This window comes from Festucalex cinctus, chromosome 5, assembly GCF_051991245.1.
Source record: "Festucalex cinctus isolate MCC-2025b chromosome 5, RoL_Fcin_1.0, whole genome shotgun sequence".
NCBI lineage: Eukaryota > Metazoa > Chordata > Actinopteri > Syngnathiformes > Syngnathidae > Festucalex > Festucalex cinctus.
This window is the reverse complement of record NC_135415.1, coordinates 26338621-26359889: the sequence shown is the minus strand read 5'-3', so window position 1 is coordinate 26359889 and position 21269 is coordinate 26338621. Positions and strand designations below refer to the sequence as shown.

Below are 21269 nucleotides of genomic sequence, written 5' to 3'. Positions count from 1 at the left end.
CACCTGACCCTCCTGGACCATCAGATCCTCCAAATGAAAATGATCCATCTGTGCCAACACCTGGACCATCTGATCCAACACCAGCACCACCTGGGCCATCACCTGACCCTCCTGGACCATCAGTTACTCCAAATGAAAACAATCCATCTGTGCCAACACCAGGACCATCTGATCCACCACCAGCACCACCTGGGCCATCACCTGACCCTCCTGGACCATCAGTTACTCCAAATGAAAACAATCCATCTGTGCCAACACCAGGACCATCTGATCCACCACCAGCACCACCTGGGCCATCACCTGACCCTCCTGGACCATCAGATCCTCCAAATGAAAATGATCCATCTGTGCCAACACCTGGACCATCTGATCCAACACCAGCACCAACTGACCCTCCTGGACCATCAGTTACTCCAAATGAAAACAATCCATCTGTGCCAACACCAGGACCATCTGATCCATCACCAGCACCACCTGGGCCATCACCTGACCCACCTGGATCACCACCAGCACCACCTGGGCAATCACCTGACCCTCCTGGACCATCAGATCCTCCAAATGAAAATGATCCATCTGTGCCAACACCTGGACCATCTGATCCAACACCAGCACCAACTGACCCTCCTGGACCATCAGTTACTCCAAATGAAAACAATCCATCTGTGCCAACACCAGGACCATCTGATCCACCACCAGCACCACCTGGGCCATCACCTGACCCACCTGGATCACCACCAGCACCACCTGGGCCATCACCTGACCCTCCTGGACCATCAGTTACTCCAAATGAAAACAATCCATCTGTGCCAACACCAGGACCATCTGATCCACCACCAGCACCACCTGGGCCATCACCTGACCCACCTGGATCACCACCAGCCCCACCTGGGCCATCACCTGACCCTCCTGGACCATCAGATCCTCCAAATGAAAATGATCCATCTGTGCCAACACCTGGACCATCTGATCCAACACCAGCACCAACTGACCCTCCTGGACCATCAGTTACTCCAAATGAAAACAATCCATCTGTGCCAACACCAGGACCATCTGATCCACCACCAGCACCACCTGGGCCATCGCCTGACCCACCTGGATCACCACCAGCACCACCTGGGCCATCACCTGACCCTCCTGGACCATCAGTTACTCCAAATGAAAACAATCCATCTGTGCCAACACCAGGACCATCTGATCCACCACCAGCACCACCTGGGCCATCACCTGACCCTCCTGGACCATCAGATCCTCCAAATGAAAATGATCCATCTGTGCCAACACCTGGACCATCTGATCCAACACCAGCACCAACTGACCCTCCTGGACCATCAGTTACTCCAAATGAAAACAATCCATCTGTGCCAACACCAGGACCATCTGATCCACCACCACCACCACCTGGGCCATCACCTGACCCACCTGGATCACCACCAGCACCACCTGGGCCATCACCTGACCCTCCTGGACCATCAGTTACTCCAAATGAAAACAATCCATCTGTGCCAACACCAGGACCATCTGATCCACCACCAGCACCACCTGGGCCATCACCTGACCCACCTGGATCACCACCAGCACCACCTGGGCCATCACCTGACCCTCCTGGACCATCAGATCCTCCAAATGAAAATAATCCATCTGTGCCAACACCTGGACCATCTGATCCAACACCAGCACCACCTGGGCCATCACCTGACCCTCCTGGACCATCAGTTACTCCAAATGAAAACAATCCATCTGTGCCAACACCAGGACCATCTGATCCACCACCAGCACCACCTGGGCCATCACCTGACCCACCTGGATCACCACCAGCACCACCTGGGCCATCACCTGACCCTCCTGGACCATCAGTTACTCCAAATGAAAACAATCCATCTGTGCCAACACCAGGACCATCTGATCCACCACCAGCACCACCTGGGCAATCACCTGACCCACCTGGATCACCACCAGCCCCACCTGGGCCATCACCTGACCCTCCTGGACCATCAGATCCTCCAAATGAAAATGATCCATCTGTGCCAACACCTGGACCATCTGATCCAACACCAGCACCACCTGGGCCATCACCTGACCCTCCTGGACCATCAGATCCTCCAAATGAAAATGATCCATCTGTGCCAACACCTGGACCATCTGATCCAACACCAGCACCAACTGACCCTCCTGGACCATCAGTTACTCCAAATGAAAACAATCCATCTGTGCCAACACCAGGACCATCTGATCCATCACCAGCACCACCTGGGCCATCACCTGACCCACCTGGATCACCACCAGCACCACCTGGGCAATCACCTGACCCTCCTGGACCATCAGATCCTCCAAATGAAAATGATCCATCTGTGCCAACACCTGGACCATCTGATCCAACACCAGCACCAACTGACCCTCCTGGACCATCAGTTACTCCAAATGAAAACAATCCATCTGTGCCAACACCAGGACCATCTGATCCACCACCAGCACCACCTGGGCCATCACCTGACCCACCTGGATCACCACCAGCACCACCTGGGCCATCACCTGACCCTCCTGGACCATCAGTTACTCCAAATGAAAACAATCCATCTGTGCCAACACCTGACCCACCTGGATCACCACCAGCACCACCTGGGCCATCACCTGACCCTCCTGGACCATCAGTTACTCCAAATGAAAACAATCCATCTGTGCCAACACCAGGACCATCTGATCCACCACCAGCACCACCTGGGCCATCACCTGACCCTCCTGGACCATCAGATCCTCCAAATGAAAATGATCCATCTGTGCCAACACCTGGACCATCTGATCCAACACCAGCACCAACTGACCCTCCTGGACCATCAGTTACTCCAAATGAAAACAATCCATCTGTGCCAACACCAGGACCATCTGATCCATCACCAGCACCACCTGGGCCATCACCTGACCCACCTGGATCACCACCAGCACCACCTGGGCAATCACCTGACCCTCCTGGACCATCAGATCCTCCAAATGAAAATGATCCATCTGTGCCAACACCTGGACCATCTGATCCAACACCAGCACCAACTGACCCTCCTGGACCATCAGTTACTCCAATTGAAAACAATCCATCTGTGCCAACACCAGGACCATCTGATCCACCACCAGCACCACCTGGGCCATCACCTGACCCACCTGGATCACCACCAGCACCACCTGGGCCATCACCTGACCCTCCTGGACCATCAGTTACTCCAAATGAAAACAATCCATCTGTGCCAACACCAGGACCATCTGATCCACCACCAGCACCACCTGGGCCATCACCTGACCCTCCTGGACCATCAGTTACTCCAAATGAAAACAATCCATCAGTGCCAACACCAGGAACATCTGATCCATCACCAGCACCACCTGGGCCATCACCTGACCCACCTGGATCACCACCAGCACCACCTGGGCCATCACCTGACCCTCCTGGACCATCAGTTACTCCAAATGAAAACAATCCATCTGTGCCAACACCAGCACCATCTGATCCACCACCAGCATCACCTGGGCCATCACCTGACCCTCCTGGACCATCAGATCCTCCAAATGAAAATGATCCATCTGTGCCAACACCTGGACCATCTGATCCAACACCAGCACCATCTGGGCCATCACCTGACCCTCCTGGACCATCAGTTACTCCAAATGAAAACAATCCATCTGTGCCAACACCAGGACCATCTGTGCCAACACCAGGACCATCTGATCCATCACCAGCACCACCTGGGCCATCAACTGACCCACCTGGATCACCACCAGCACCACCTGGGCCATCACCTGACCCTCCTGGACCATCAAATCCTCCAAATGAAAATGATCCATCTGTGCCAACACCTGGACCATCTGATCCAACACCAGCACCACCTGGGCCATCACCTGACCCTCCTGGACCATCAGTTACTCCAAATGAAAACAATCCATCTGTGCCAACACCAGGACCATCTGATCCATCACCAGCACCACCTGGGCCATCACCTGACCCACCTGGATCACCACCAGCACCACCTGGGGCATCACCTGACCCTCCTGGACCATCAGTTACTCCAAATGAAAATAATCCATCTGTGCCAACACCTGGACCATCTGATCCAACACCAGCACCACCTGGGCCATCACCTGACCCTCCTGGACCATCAGTTACTCCAAATGAAAACAATCCATCAGTGCCAACACCAGGACCATCTGATCCATCACCAGCACCACCTGGGCCATCACCTGACCCACCTGGATCACCACCAGCACCACATGGGCCATCACCTTACCCTCCTGGACCATCAGATCCTCCAAATGAAAATGATCCATCTGTGCCAACACCTGGACCATCTGATCCAACACCAGCACCACCTGGGCCATCACCTGACCCACCTGGATCACCACCAGCACCACCTGGGCCATCACCTGACCCTCCTGGACCATCAGTTACTCCAAATGAAAACAATCCATCTGTGTCAACACCAGGACCATCTGATCCACCACCAGCACCACCTGGGCCATCACCTGACCCTCCTGGACCATCAGATCCTCCAAATGAAAATGATCCATCTGTGCCAACACCTGGACCATCTGATCCAACACCAGCACCACCTGGGCCATCACCTGACCCTCCTGGACCATCAGTTACTCCAAATGAAAACAATCCATCTGTGCCAACACCAGGACCATCTGATCCATCACCAGCACCACCTGGGCCATCACCTGACCCACCTGGATCACCACCAGCACCACCTGGGCCATCACCTGACTCTCCTGGACCATCAGATCCTCCAAATGAAAATGATCCATCTGTGCCAACACCTGGACCATCTGATCCAACACCAGCACCAACTGACCCTCCTGGACCATCAGTTACTCCAAATGAAAACAATCCATCTGTGCCAACACCAGGACCATCTGATCCACCACCAGCACCACCTGGGCCATCACCTGACCCACCTGGATCACCACCAGCACCACCTGGGCCATCACCTGACCCTCCTGGACCATCAGTTACTCCAAATGAAAACAATCCATCTGTGCCAACACCAGGACCATCTGATCCACCACCAGCACCACCTGGGCCATCACCTGACCCTCCTGGACCATCAGATCTTCCAAATGAAAATGATCCATCTGTGCCAACACCTGGACCATCTGATCCAACACCAGCACCAACTGACCCTCCTGGACCATCAGTTACTCCAAATGAAAACAATCCATCTGTGCCAACACCAGGACCATCTGATCCACCACCAGCACCACCTGGGCCATCACCTGACCCACCTGGATCACCACCAGCACCACCTGGGCCATCACCTGACCCTCCTGGACCATCAAATCCTCCAAATGAAAATGATCCATCTGTGCCAACACCAGGACCATCTGATCCACCACCAGCACCACCTGGGCCATCACCTTACCCTCCTGGACCATCAGATCCTCCAAATGAAAATGATCCATCTGTGCCAACACCTGGACCATCTGATCCAACACCAGAACCAACTGACCCTCCTGGACCATCAGTTACTCCAAATGAAAACAATCCATCTGTGCCAACACCAGGACCATCTGATCCATCACCAGCACCACCTGGGCCATCACCTGACCCTCCTGGACCATCAGTTACTCCAAATGAAAACAATCCATCTGTGCCAACACCAGGACCATCAGATCCATCACCAGCACCACCTGACCCACCTGGATCACCACCAGCACCACCTGGGCCATCACCTGACCCTCCTGGACCATCAGATCCTCCAAATGAAAATGATCCATCTGTGCCAACACCTGGACCATCTGATCCAACACCAGCACCACCTGGGCCATCACCTTACCCTCCTGGACCATCAGATCCTCCAAATGAAAATGATCCATCTGTGCCAACACCTGGACCATCTGATCCAACACCAGAACCAACTGACCCTCCTGGACCATCAGTTACTCCAAATGAAAACAATCCATCTGTGCCAACACCAGGACCATCTGATCCACCACCAGCACCACCTGGGCCATCACCTGACCCACCTGGATCACCACCAGCACCACCTGGGCCATCACCTGACCCTCCTGGACCATCAGTTACTCCAAATGAAAACAATCCATCTGTGTCAACACCAGGACCATCTGATCCACCACCAGCACCACCTGGGCCATCACCTGACCCTCCTGGACCATCAGATCCTCCAAATGAAAATGATCCATCTGTGCCAACACCTGGACCATCTGATCCAACACCAGCACCACCTGGGCCATCACCTGACCCTCCTGGACCATCAGTTACTCCAAATGAAAACAATCCATCTGTGCCAACACCAGGACCATCTGATCCATCACCAGCACCACCTGGGCCATCACCTGACCCACCTGGATCACCACCAGCACCACCTGGGCCATCACCTGACTCTCCTGGACCATCAGATCCTCCAAATGAAAATGATCCATCTGTGCCAACACCTGGACCATCTGATCCAACACCAGCACCAACTGACCCTCCTGGACCATCAGTTACTCCAAATGAAAACAATCCATCTGTGCCAACACCAGGACCATCTGATCCACCACCAGCACCACCTGGGCCATCACCTGACCCACCTGGATCACCACCAGCACCACCTGGGCCATCACCTGACCCTCCTGGACCATCAGTTACTCCAAATGAAAACAATCCATCTGTGCCAACACCAGGACCATCTGATCCACCACCAGCACCACCTGGGCCATCACCTGACCCTCCTGGACCATCAGATCCTCCAAATGAAAATGATCCATCTGTGCCAACACCTGGACCATCTGATCCAACAGCAGCACCAACTGACCCTCCTGGACCATCAGTTACTCCAAATGAAAACAATCCATCTGTGCCAACACCAGGACCATCTGATCCACCACCAGCACCACCTGGGCCATCACCTGACCCACCTGGATCACCACCAGCACCACCTGGGCCATCACCTGACCCTCCTGGACCATCAGTTACTCCAAATGAAAACAATCCATCTGTGCCAACACCAGGACCATCTGATCCACCACCAGCACCACCTGGGCCATCACCTGACCCTCCTGGACCATCAGATCCTCCAAATGAAAATGATCCATCTGTGCCAACACCTGGACCATCTGATCCATCACCAGCACCACCTGGGCCATCACCTGACCCTCCTGGACCATCAGTTACTCCAAATGAAAACAATCCATCTGTGCCAACACCAGGACCATCAGATCCATCACCAGCACCACCTGACCCACCTGGATCACCACCAGCACCACCTGGGCCATCACCTGACCCTCCTGGACCATCAGACCCTCCAAATGAAAATGATCCATCTGTGCCAACACCTGGACCATCTGATCCAACACCAGCACCACCTGGGCCATCACCTGACCCTCCTGGACCATCAGTTACTCCAAATGAAAACAATCCATCAGTGCCAACACCAGGACCATCTGATCCATCACCAGCACCACCTGGGCCATCACCTGACCCACCTGGATCACCACCAGCACCACCTGGGCCATCACCTGACCCTCCTGGACCATCAGTTACTCCAAATGAAAATAATCCATCTGTGCCAACACCTGGACCATCTGATCCACCACCAGCACCACCTGGGCCATCACCTGACCCTCCTGGACCATCAGTTACTCCAAATGAAAACAATCCATCTGTGCCAACACCTGGACCATCTGATCCAACACCAGCACCACCTGGGCCATCACCTGACCCTCCTGGACCATCAGTTACTCCAAATGAAAACAATCCATCTGTGCCAACAACAGGACCATCTGATCCACCACCAGCACCACCTGGGCCATCACCTGACCCACCTGGATCACCACCAGCACCACCTGGGCCATCACCTGACCCTCCTGGACCATCAGTTACTCCAAATGAAAACGATCCATCTGTGCCAACACCAGGACCATCTGATCCACCACCAGCACCACCTGGGCCATCATCTGACCCACCCGGATCACCACCAGCACCACCTGACCCACCAGGATCGCCGCCAGAACAACCTGGGCCATCACCTGATCCTCCTGGACCATCAGTTACTCCAAATGAAAACAATCCATCTGCGCCAACACCTGGACCAGCTGACCCACCACCAGCATCACCTATGGGACCACCTGACCCACCAGGATCACCACCAGCACCACCTGGGCCATCACCTGACCCTCCTGGACCATCAGGTACTCCAGTGACAATACCAGGACCATCTGATCCACCACCAGCACCATCTGGGCCACCATGTGAATTACCAGCTACTCCAACTGGGCCACCTGGACCACCAGGACCAGCAACTGGTTACCACTGATGAAAACAGCCTACACTGACCACCACCGAGGCCATGCAAATCATGACCAGGACTACCTGTACCACCTGACACCTCCAAATGAGAACCAACCTGGGCCCATCTCTTCAAGCTGCACCTTCAGGCTTAGTTTTTGACCAAATGTCACCCTGCCATTGAGACTTTTGTTTTTCTTTGTAATCTTTGTGTCAACCATCCTTTGGTTCTAGTTCTAATTATTACAATGCAGTCTTATGTAAATACTCCATTCACGTTCTTGGAAGTCAAATTCAGTTTCCAAGCTCAGATCCTTTGGGGTCAAGACCGCATCCCTTTTGTGTGTGATCGTGGAGTTCGCCATTTACACATTTCCTGAATGATTGTGTAAGGCATCAAGGTGAGTGGTTTGCGAGTCTGCCCCAGCTTCAGGTTTCAGGGTTGAATGTGTATAATTTTGCATTTGTACAACGATTAAAATGATTTTTCTGGTTTCCATGTTGATTGCGCGCTGGTTCCTGTTGGACTTCTTTGCTTGAATAAAAATCATGAACGCTCTCGTAGTTATGCCTTTTCTTGACACGCGTGCATCTCGCGATTGTGTGCCCATATTCAGATGTTCTGTGTATAAAAAGTTAGACACAATTGTGTTTTCTGGTTATGACATCAAACTGCAATTGCCTGCTACCTTGTATAATAATAATAATAATAATAATAATAATAATAATAATAATAATAATAATAATAATAATAATAATAATAATAATAATGAAGATCATTTTGTTTCATTTTTATTTTTGTTTCAGGCAATAACAAAGCCCACAATTGGTGTCGGGTTCCACAAAGGGAAAAAACAACAAAAAAGAGAGAGAGAAAAAAACTAAACTAAAAAAGTCAAATTCTGCCTGAAAGGGAGTGGGAAGAATAAAAACTTATTTAATCCCAACCCCTCTCATCTCCCATTCAAAATTTCAAGCTACTCTCCTACTAACCTTAAGACTCCATAATAAACAAGTACCCAGAGAGCAATGGATATTAAAGCAGCTATATGGAAGATTTAAAATTTCAAATCGCTACTGCCACCTGTGGCCGAAGACAAATTTCACGCTGATTCAAGTCATTAGTTTGTCGCCCCGAGGCGAGTGTCATTGTGAGCTATCCGAAAGGTGGGCCGTCATTTATGGAAATGGACGATTGTCAATAAAATCACAAATGTGCCGATCGCTTTTATATTTTCGCAGTTTGAGGTGGACGGGTGTATGAATGTGCATAATGCATGTTTCGGTGATGATTGGTCATTGTTTTCAGACAGTAGATGACAATAAAACATAGGGCTCTCCAATTAATGGAAATTCAATTACAATTTCAATTATTACACTCCACCATTACAAAATCAACGTAATTGTCAAAAAACTATTATTAATATTAATTTTGAGTTGTTTAAATTTATTTGCACTTTTTCTTTAAATGTTAAAATAACTAATTTAATACATTTTGTTTCAAAACCAAAAGGAACTTGCATAATAGTGTTTCAAAGAATTTTGTCTCACATTTAAACAATTTCTTGTTTTGTACCAAAAAATAAATGATCGTCCTAATTGTGATTTCAATTATTACCAAAATAATCGTGATTGATATTTTCTTCGTAATTGAGCAGCCCCAATAGAACGTGACAAAACAAGCCAGGAAACATAATTGCCTCCTTCCTCTTATGACGTTAACAGGGTGAGATGAGCGGTGAAAAGGCAGGCCACGCCCAAAAAGGAGGCGGGGCAAAATGTGTGAAATGTAGTCGTATAAAAACGTGTTACATCACAACGGCGTTTTTTAGGGGTGTGGATTTTAGTGCTAACATCATTTTAATATAGGAACCTTTGATTTAAGCCCCCATGTTTGTTCATCTCAAACAACCGCCCTTTAAAGGATAATAAATATCCATGGTTCCAAGTTTCTTCAAAGTACCCCTTTGGTCTGCCATTTTCCATAATGTTACAATTTTCTGGACTTGAGAGTAAATTGTCAGAAAGAAAAAAAACATCCTTTAAAACAAAATTTTATTGTAATACAGTTTACAGAGAAACACCTGTTGTTCACCCAGTTATAAACAAACACATCCATAAGAATCAAATAAACTTACACAGGCATTCTATTGATGGTCAGTGGTTTAGTATCCTGCCACGGCGGGAAACAGAGGGGCTTGAAAATATTTACCAGTTTTCTATTTTGCTCATCCAGACATTTTCAACAACAAACTTAATGAGCTTGCCAGGGTTATACATTGAGAGCATCAAAATCTTTTGTCACAACACAACAAATCCTCTTTTTCAACATATATCGTAGTCGCATTATTCCAAGTATGAAAAAAAAAAATACATACTCAATAATAGGTCCTGCCTTGGTTTCATCAAACACATTACTATAAAGAAGCGTTTCAGTGTTTTAAAGGGGACATATTATGACCAAATGTCATTTCTTGTGTACGAACGTTTGGGTCGGAGAGTTCCTGCCCACGCATCAATTGTGAAATTAAACAAACAAGTCAATCTTTTGAGATGACAATTTCTGGAAATGTGTCACTGTGACCAGGTGTGTGACTAACACCACCTCCGCAACAAATTTCTCCACCCATGACTTGGCAGGTAAGGCGGGGCGATGAGCCACAGTTTTCAAAACGACTGGCATTATTTGTGTCTGGCCAAATGTCTGCCGCGTGTGCCGCATGCACAAATCTGAAGAAAAGAAACTGAAAAGTGTATTTATTTTTATTTTTTATTTTTTATTTTTGGCGCGGTATTTGCTGCCTCTAAGTTTGCCTTTCTTTTCTGACTAAGGAGCGTTTGAGAACAAGTAGCTTCTCCCATAAACACAACACCAAAGCTGCACTCACTGTTGTCATGGAAAAGAAAGAACAAGTGGTGAAGTAGATGCAATTTGAAGTAGGGCGTTATAAGTGGATATTACATTATTAGCTGATGAATTAAAAAAAAAAAAAAAAAAGCACAATATGTCTCCTTTAATTCACAATACAGTGGCTATTGACTCAGGGGCTCCCGAAATGAGTGGAAAGTATTGATGGGAAAATGAAGCTTCATGAAGATATTATTTGACTCCTCTAGATGGCACTGTTGGTTTAAACATGTTTTGGAAGTTTAATCAATTTCCTTTGCATTAGCCTTTACCTTTAAACCATTTCGAGGAGAAAAAAAAGATCACAAGTGCTTCATGAAGCTTCATGTCCCCATAACTAGTGGAAAGTATTGCATCCAATATGTAATTTTTTTTTTATCAATATCTTTCCTATCATCAATTTGCTAGTGTATAGGGGTGTGAGGAAACCAGGGGAGGATAAAGTGGCACAGAGACGACAAGTTAAGTCACACAAAGACCAACAAATGGCAATTTACGTTAAAGGGGGGGGGGGGGGGGCGCTTGGGGGGCTTGAAGGTATGAGTAAAGGGGGGCAGTGTCTTTGATTTGAGTTGTGCTATTACCTCTTCCAATTTTATAATCATAATTGTGCTTTGCACGCTATAGAGCTAACGGTGAAATCCACAAACGTAACATGGCATGGCTCACGAGATGGGCCAAGTAAGTACCGCATATATAAACATAATGCCCAAGCTGCACACATGCCTCGTGACACATGCTGCAAAACACAAGAGATTTGGATAACCAGGTCTCATATAATTGTTCTGTTCTCTTTGGTGCGACTCGGGATCTGTTCGGGCTTCACTTAAGTCCAGTTTGCGACATGCGTATGAATTTTGGCACAGGCAGCGGGGGGGTTATAGACAGCCTGTAAGAGAACAGTAGGTTGTGTTGATCCGCAAGGAAGCAGCACGGGCCTTGGCAGTGGCTTTGGTTGGTGCATGGTGGGTAGAGGTTTAGGTCTGGGTTGAGGTGTCTTGTGGGGACTCCAAAAAGAATAGTAGCAATGTCGTTGTTGCTGCTGTTGCTGTCGACGACCACGCACTTAAGAGCGTTTCCTCCGCCCCTCCAGATTCCTGAAGTTGGATGGCCGAATTTTCATCTCTGCAAACTCAATGGAGTGCTCGTGGCCCTTCCAGTGGAACCAGTTGACACCCTGGGGATGAACAAGTGCAGCCCATTTCAAAATAGGTCTGGTTTGGATGACGTCAAAATGATCATGTTAATATTATGTTTTTGGTGAGAACAATGAGCCCTATTTTAATGAATACAGTGCAGCTGGTAAAAGCAGTTGCTGATAAAAAATAACTTATGAAACTAGACTAAGTGCAATTTCTGGAGAAATTGCGTGGGAATGCTGAAAGCTGAATGCTAATAGCTGAATGCAAAGATTTGAATGCATGTGGAATACTTATGGGGTAAATTGAGAGATAAATTATGAAATTATGACCTCCTGATTACTGGACACTTCACCAAACTGTGCCACCAAGCATTATCAGGCAGCTGGTTATGATGTTAAGTTATATGTACGGAAGTGGGCATGGAAAGTAATACTTAGAAAAAGTTAAATGACTGTCCCATGGAAATGAATGGGGAAAAGTTCATATTTAACTTTAAATTGTGAGAATAAATCGTAAATCGGAAGTATTATGTGGGAGTTGTTACATGGCAAAAAAGTGTGGAGAATAAAAATCACAATAATATATGTGGGAATGCTGAAGCATTCCCACAATCAATCGTACCTTGCTGTGACTGTTATCACCATATCTTCCCATGAGGTTGACACGGTGGCAGTTTTTATACCAGAAAGCACCCTTGTACGAAAGAGCACAGTTGGTAACAGCGATGTCATTGTCATGGTCATAAGTTGAGAAAGGACGACCGTGGTGGTAGGTCATTGAATCACCTTCAAAGACAGACAATAGTGTCAAGTGGGGTTCACTTTTGTGTTTGTACTCACCACAAGAGATTTTAAGAAAGTACAAAATACTGAAATACTTGGTCTGGCCTTTTGTTCGTCTTTACCTGCCGTTCCACTGTATCCCCCAACGTGGACTTTGTAACGAGTCCGAGGTTCGGAGACGGAGAACTTGTCGTAATGAGCGTAGGCTGTTTCTCCTTTATCCCGAAGGTCTACTCGCAGCTCATACTGACCGCCTGCGGTAATCTTATGCAGGTTGGACAGGCCTGCGGGGCATAACAAAGTGTTAGAATTGCACATTGAAGGATAGTGAAACACAGATTTTAAAGTTTTCATATGCACGGTGAAGTATTTTTAGCAGGGATGTAATGATAAGGGCAATATCGTGACATCGTGATATTAAAACTGCCACAATATCATCGTCGTCATGTTCACAATATTCAAAAGGAACACATTTATTTCGTTTATTTCAATTTGTGCAGATCTAGCACCCTCTAGTGGCTATTTTATTAGTGCAATTTAATTTTCGTTAGGGATGTTTTGGCCTTCTATGTTTAACATCTATGCTAATTGTCAGATGAAGGGTCACCTAAATTTCTTGTGAAGTGATCAATGTGTTTGCATTAGCAAGTAAGTGCCTCAATATTGTTATTAGAGATTGTAGGTGGTTTATATGCATTGCTGTTATGTACAAAAGTACAATATTGTGGGGGTTTTTAAATATCACCAATGCCCCCACAATAAAAACCCTATAATAATAATTATCATTATTATTATTATTATTAATCAATTAATAATTATTATTATTATAATTATAATGATTATTTCATATCGTGATATCGTTATATCCCTAATTTTTAGTATTCACTCTATGGTCGGCTTGAGATCAAACTTATCTCAAATCTGCTAATTAGTTGCCAAACAAATGTTGGTCAGCCAATTTAATGGAATGCTATTTATCGAAGTAAAACGTCATCAAGTGCCTCACATACCCCCTTTTCCTTCAAATTAGACATGATCACGAATGAATTACACCGCAGTAAAACCGATTAAAAAAAAGGGATGAATGTACTAAATTATTTTGTATGAAAGTATGAAAACAGTATACAGAATCTTTGACAAAATTAATTAGGGTATTACCCAGCCAGAATTCATCATTCAAATCTCCGAAGCCAGTTGTGTAATTCTTCCAGTTGCGGAAAAACTCAAGTCTGCCACTTTGGCGTTTGAGGAAAATCTGTAATGGGGGAAAAAAAAGATTTAAAAAGGATGATACAAAATATTTAAATTTTCAGGATCTCCATGATTTGATAGTTCATAAACACTGTCATTTTGTCACCTTCAAAAAATAATGGTCTAAGTCATTTTTCCCCCATTTTTTTCCCCGCGGAAAAAAAAACGAAAAACTGAACCAAATACTGGTTATGTTGTATTTATTAATAATTTCATTTCAGGTACAACTGAATAATCCGTAGGGCTGTCAATATTAAAGCGTTAGATTAATTTAAATTCATTAAGTGAGAAGTTCAAAGGATTGTTTGCTGTGAGTCCAATTTCATCGTTTTGTTTAACAGTTGTTTTTTACAGGATAAGCATTCTATTCAAGGATCAGAGAAAGCTATTAGAACAGTCTAATTCTAAATATACTTTATATTTGGTGATTTCACATTAATTCCAAGATTTTACCCAAATAAATATCGGTTACAAGCTTTGAAGAAAAGCAGAAGTAGAAAAATGTGATTAATCGCGATGAATCTCGATTAAATACAGAAAATTGTGAAATTAATTAATTCGAAAAATTTTAATCATTTGACAGCCCTGATAATCTGTTGAATGAAATATATAGCTGATTTTAGCAGAGTGGTCCGTCACATGAGGAAATGTTTAAGACAAAAACATTTTTTTTTTAAATCAAAATATGACTTATTTTAAGAAGGTGATGATACGGTTATACAGAGGTTTCATGAAAAAAAGTATAGAATATAAAAACCTGAAATGATGATCGAGTGCTTCACTATACGGCAGTCAAAACATATTGCACTACATAGGATATGTAATGACAGTTATCAAGTTCATTTTATCATAAAGCTTTTTGAAACAATTTTGAGAAAGTTACTAAAGTAAAAGAAATCTCACTGCTGCTACTACCACTTTCTGGAGTTTCCAAATCTTTCATTGAGTGACCTATAAAGGATTTTAAAATAACTGCATTTAGAGTCTCTGCTCAGCTTGTGTCGAACATGTCAGGGACTCACAATCCATCCACCTCCATCAGTGGTCATGTCGCAGTTGACTTGAAGGGGCTGGCTCTCATCTCCACCCAGATAGATGGTGTACTGGCCAGACGTGGTGTCACCATTTAGCAAGGCCTGGGAACAGTCCTTTGGATATTTGTAGAGCACGCCAGCTATAAACACAGATATAAACGCACCATTTATTGGCTCCTTTATTGTCTTTGCAGATGCAAAAATACAGAGCATCAAAATTGACTTAACAGACTCAACACATCCAAGAAACATTAAAAAAACAATGACGGATGGAAAGTCTTGTCGGTACTCAATTATCAGTGCCCCGAAATCTTAGATTCTTAGTGATTCTTAGGGAAGACACCAGTGAGGGAGTTGTTGCTGATGCTAATGACATCAACCAATCAAGAGCAATAATTGTAATAATAATAATAATAATAATAATAATTAGGGATGTTCCGATCATGATCACGTGATCGGAAACCGAGTCCCGATCAAGTCGTTTTCAGCTCATCGGTATCGGGAGAAAATGATCGGGGTTTTCCATTTTGGCCAATTTTATTTTATCATTATTATTATAATTATTATTTTAGAGGCTACAAAGCAACAAAATCAACCAGCGGTAAATATATTGCCAAACAAAACGTTTATTTATTTTTATTCATTATTTTGTGCACTTCTGTTGGCACCCCCCAAAATTACTGGGATGATTTTGTTCAAATAAAAATACAAAAATAAATAACTTGGAATGACTTCGCCCCCCCCCCCCCTCGGTATTGGCAGATCTTGAAAATCAGGTGACCTTGGACTCGGGTGCAAAAAAATGTGATCGGGACATCCCTAATAATAATAATAATAATAATAATAATAATAATAATAATAATAATAATAATAATAATAATAATAATAATAATGATAATAATAATAATAATAATAATAATAATAATAATAATAATAATAATAATAATAATAATAATAATAATAATAATAATAATAATAACAATAAAAGGGCGGCACGGTGGATGACTGGTTAGCACGCCCGCCTCCCATTATAAGAGGATGTGAGATCGAGTCACCAATAGCAACACAACTCCATCCCGAAATCATGTTCAACTGTTAATTACGGATGAGAACAATAAAATCAAATAATTACGCCACCATTCAACCGACTGTCTTGTGTCAGAGAGATGCCCTACTATGACATCATCATCTCGTTCCCTCTCAATCTTCACAAAATAATAAATTAAAAAGGTGATAAGTTGTATGCTTGTTTAGCGCATTTTCGCTGGCTTTTAACTCTTTTTACTGCCACACATTATCAAAAAAACTTTGATATGTCAAAGGCTTTGATCATCCACGAAAAGAGATACAATGCTTCCATCTGCTGGCCATAGCGGGTGTTTTTTTGATTCCACAACCCATTGACCAGGCAGCACTGCACTTAGACGTTGCAATGAGAAAAAAAAATCAAATGAAAAACTTAGTTGACGTCATTTAACGTTTATGGCGGCATACGTCGTGATTTTACTGATCGTTAATAAACGTTTTTGGCGGTCAAAGAGTTAATTTAACAAAAAAATTTTACAATATTTTTATTTTATTTATTTTATTTTTTATTTTTTATTCACTATGGCTCAACATTTTGGGTTGCCGACCGCTGCTCTATGGTGACACAATGTAGTGTGCAGCCCCGTCTCTTTATAGGGCGAAACGTTTTATATGACTAAAAACACTTCGCCTCCATTTTTACCTGATGTTTGATTTTTGTTTTTCATACAGTGGGCATGTGTTGATCTCCTTACTGGTGGTGAAGACAGTGCTGATGACTCTGCTTCTCTTGGGCCCGGCGATGGCCTGCAGCCTCGCTGAGTATTCTGTTGAGGCGCTGAGCTGAACCATGTTGTAGGAAACTGCAGTGGGACTGAGAACCACCTCCTGAGAGGAAGCAAAAATATGTTACCGAGTGCATTTCTTATAAAGTGATAAATGCCACAAGAAATATTGCTCGTGTCTATCTTTAAAATGCGGGAAGTGCGGTATCTTATTCACCCGGATGATGCCATCAGCGGATTCGAAACTGAGGATGTAGCCGGTAATGTCAGCGCGTGGCGGCCTCCACGTCAACATGCCTGACTCTGTCTGGATGTTGCTGGCTGCCAAGTCCTGAGGTGCATCCACATCTTAACAGAGAAAGGGCTGTTAGCGGCTAGGAAGCGGAATGTTCTTGTCCAGGGGTGTCCAAACTTTTTCATTTGAGGGCCACATACAGAAAATCAGAAGTTGGCAAGGGCCACATAATGTTATGAAGAGAAATTGTGTTTAGTCTTAAAAATTGTACAAATAATTGATAGGTGTTTTTGCATATTTAGAAAAATGCTACAAGTATATAAACCAATTTATTTGTAATATGGCAATAGGGTTATTATAGTTTTGGAATTTTTCATTTTAGTTTTTATTTAGTTTTGAGTTTAGTTTTTTTAAATTTAGTTAGTTTTCATTAGTTTTCAGGGTGGTTCTGTTAGTTATTTATTAGTTTTAGTTCTTTAATAAATGCTTAGTTTTAGTTTAGTTAGTTTCAGTATTAGGTTTAGTTTTTTTGTTTTTTAATGTGTATTACTTGTGCGCAATATTTTTTATTTTGTTTTATTTTAGTTAGTTTTGTTAACATAAAATGTAGTTTCAGTTATTTTTCTGTTTTTAAAAAGCATCTTCGTTTTTATTTTATTTTGTTAACGAATTATTATTATTATTTTTTTTTCCGTTAGTTTTAGTTAACTAAAATAAACTTTAATAGCACCTGTGTTTTTTTTGACACCCTCCCTTCTTACTTTGACCATCTCCAAACATTTTTGTTTTTATTTTATTTGAACTGAGTCAAATGCCATTTTTAGCATATGTCGCGGGCCACTAAAAAACGGACAGTGGGCCCCCGGGCCGTAGTTTGGACACCCCTGTTCTTGTCTTATGCATCACAATTTGCAATTTTATCATCATTTTGTTTCAGATGTAATCTGCAACATAATAACTGGATTCTTTTTGTACTGAAACAAAAGCACACCGGTGATAAATTCCGTTGAGGTGACTGCGCTCTTGGCCAAATCCCGAATGGCATAGACCTTCACAGTATATCGTGTTGCTGGCACCAGGATGGTCATCGCAAACTCCACCACATTTCCTGACACGCGCTCCATCACTGGAGCCACTGGGGGGGGGGGGGGCACAAAATGGACAGAATAAAAATAAAAATCATGTGTGTACTTTAAATTGATTAAATTCTGTGTTGAAATATTTTTTTTAATGATGTTTGAAGCATCAAACCCCAAATCATGAAGCTCTTAGGATCACTTGTGTACACCAACTACTACTAATATGCCCCACAGTTGATATTGGTGATTGTATGTATGCAAATTCTTACTTACCCGAATCTGCACTGTAGGTAATAACGTAGCCATCTACCGTAGCGATGGCGGGCTGCCAGAGAAGTAGAGCTTCGGTGTCTGTGATGTTGACTGCAGTCAGACCACGGGGCTTATCTAAAGCTGCAACACAAACAAGCATAGTCAAACATTAGTAGCTTGTGGGAACGTCTGGAGGATGCGGAATCAATCATTTGATTGTGTAGGTCTAGTGAAGTTTCTGGCAATTGTATAGCTAAAATTGCATGTGTTTTTTTTTTTAGTCAGTCAAATCTTACCAGTAGTGACACTGTCTGACCCAGGCTCACTCTCCCTCTGAGCTTTGAGTGCAATGACAGTAACCTCGTAGGTGACACCAGGTATCAGGTTGGGTAGGACGGTCTGTGAGTCTGATCCATCCACTGTCACAGTCTTAGCGTTTCCTGAGTGTCCAAACAATTCAATGTCAGTAAAAGAATATTATTGGCGCTGTATATTTGACTCATTTCACTTTTCTCCACAACAAATGAGGCTTTCAATGTCATTTGGCGGCCCCTCCAGCAGATGGCGCCATAGGCGACTGGCTGCTAACGTCTATGCCCACGGCGGGCACTGTATCTGCACAGACAAATATTTTGCATCATATGCGTATGTTACCATTGAGTCATATTATAACATTAAATATATACCTGCTCTATGCTATATAGTGCAGAACAGGGATTGGAAACTTTTAAATGCTGGAGTTATCAGGCTATTTTGGGGGGGGGGGGGGGGGGGGGGGCACTTACAGGCCTACGCACTTCCCGAAATTAAACAAATAAATTAATTAATTAATGTGCAAAATATAGTTCAGTTATAAGACATTTTCCAATGCATGTATAATGATCCACTATTCTCACACAACAAAAAAGGTTTTGAAGTAAACAACAACATAACTGCTTGAAAATAATCAATCAAGGACAGCACAAAACTACTAAGAAACCAACATTAGGTGCAAGAACTAATTTTGTACCTTTTTTTTTTTTTTTTCCCACAAAAATCAAGTCACACAAAATGTGAGAATTATTAAGGAACTATGTTTTTCTTGCATATGATTCCAAAACATTATTAGACTCTATACTCACATGTTTTCGGGCAGTATAAGCCCTGGTGTATGTGCAACTAAGACATGTCTGCCATCTAGTAGTGAATTGTGACATTACAACTTAAAACTACAGTTGACCCCTGCATATTTGCATTTTTTTTTTAGCACCTTTGAAATCGGCTATTCACATATTTATTGATGTTGTTGTTGTTGTTTTCAAAGGTATTTTTGTTATATTTAGGATTTTTCCCATTGTTTTTAAAATAGTTTTCTTATATTTTGGATTTTTTACATTTTTTTCCCCAGGATTTCCCATGGATTTGAATTATTATTATTATTATTATTATTATTATTATTATTATTATTATTATTATTATTATTAATAATAATAATAATAATAATAATAATTAGTGTTGTTCCGATACCGTTTTTTGGCTCCCGATACCGATACCGATACCCAGCTTTGCAGTATCGGCCGATACGATACCATACCGATACTTAAGGTTTAAGGCCAAAACGGTATCGGAACAACACTAATTATTATTATTATTATTATTAGTAGTAGTATTAGTATTATTATTCTTATTAATAATAATAATAATAATAATAATAATTAGTGTTGTTCCGATACCGTTTTTTGGCTCCCGATACCGATACCGATACCCATCTTTGCAGTATCGGCCGATACCGATACCATACCGATACTTAAGGTTTTTTTTCCTCAACATGAAAAAGCTGTCCTGCCATTGGTTTAGAGCATTCAAGGGCCAATAGGATATCTTAGATCGGCATGCAGTGAACATGTCACATATCAGTGAATGTCGTGCATGAGCAAGACACAAGATGCTGCATCCGAAATCCTATATTAGAGTTGGAATTAATGGTATTGGCATGTTACTTGTGAGTAGTCACCGATACCGATACCACTGTTTTAATACAGTATCGGCACCACTGCCGATACCAGTATCGGTATCGGAACAACACTAATAATAATAATAATAATAATAATAATAATAATAATAATAATAATAATAATAATAATAATAATCAAGGGCGGCAGTTGCCCTTGGGTGGTATAGAGTTAAAGTGGCAGCAATTGTGATTCAAATCCCGGTCTTGGGTTGGTTTTCTTGACAGAGCTCATCAAGTCGTCTTAAATCATGCTTTTCAAACAGGATGTGACTAACCTCCATGAGCAGGCACATACGTGACCCTGTAGCTGTCCACTCGAGCTCTTGGAACTGCCCAGTGGACAGTAGCAGATGAGTCAGTGACATCAGAGAAGCGTATTCCTTTGGGTGGCCCCAGATCTGGTGGAAATGACACATGGGACACAGAACGGACAAATCAGAAGGTTCTGAGTCAATATGGTCTTTGGGTTCTCTGACTGGTGAATCCTACACAACAAGAACATAAGAGTAAGTG

At 43.7% G+C, this 21269-nt stretch overlaps 1 protein-coding gene across 4 annotated transcripts in view; it reads right to left on the bottom strand.

Moving 5' to 3' along the window:
- Window positions 1-11245: 11245 nt before the first annotated feature.
- tncb (tenascin Cb) overlaps window positions 11246-21269 on the bottom strand; it is an 86584-nt gene continuing 76560 nt past the window's right edge. For all 4 annotated transcript variants that reach the window (XM_077521522.1, XM_077521524.1, XM_077521525.1 and 1 more), the window contains 11 exons: window positions 21032-21154; window positions 19060-19203; window positions 18785-18904; window positions 18424-18567; window positions 17415-17545; window positions 17168-17300; window positions 15375-15526; window positions 14260-14356; window positions 13224-13385; window positions 12941-13104; window positions 11246-12354 (listed from right to left, as the gene is read on the bottom strand). In XM_077521522.1, the coding sequence (XP_077377648.1) occupies window positions 12244-12354; window positions 12941-13104; window positions 13224-13385; window positions 14260-14356; window positions 15375-15526; window positions 17168-17300; window positions 17415-17545; window positions 18424-18567; window positions 18785-18904; window positions 19060-19203; window positions 21032-21154 (1481 nt within the window). In that variant the 3' untranslated portion in view covers window positions 11246-12243. The remainder of the gene's footprint in view (window positions 12355-12940; window positions 13105-13223; window positions 13386-14259; window positions 14357-15374; window positions 15527-17167; window positions 17301-17414; window positions 17546-18423; window positions 18568-18784; window positions 18905-19059; window positions 19204-21031; window positions 21155-21269) is intronic.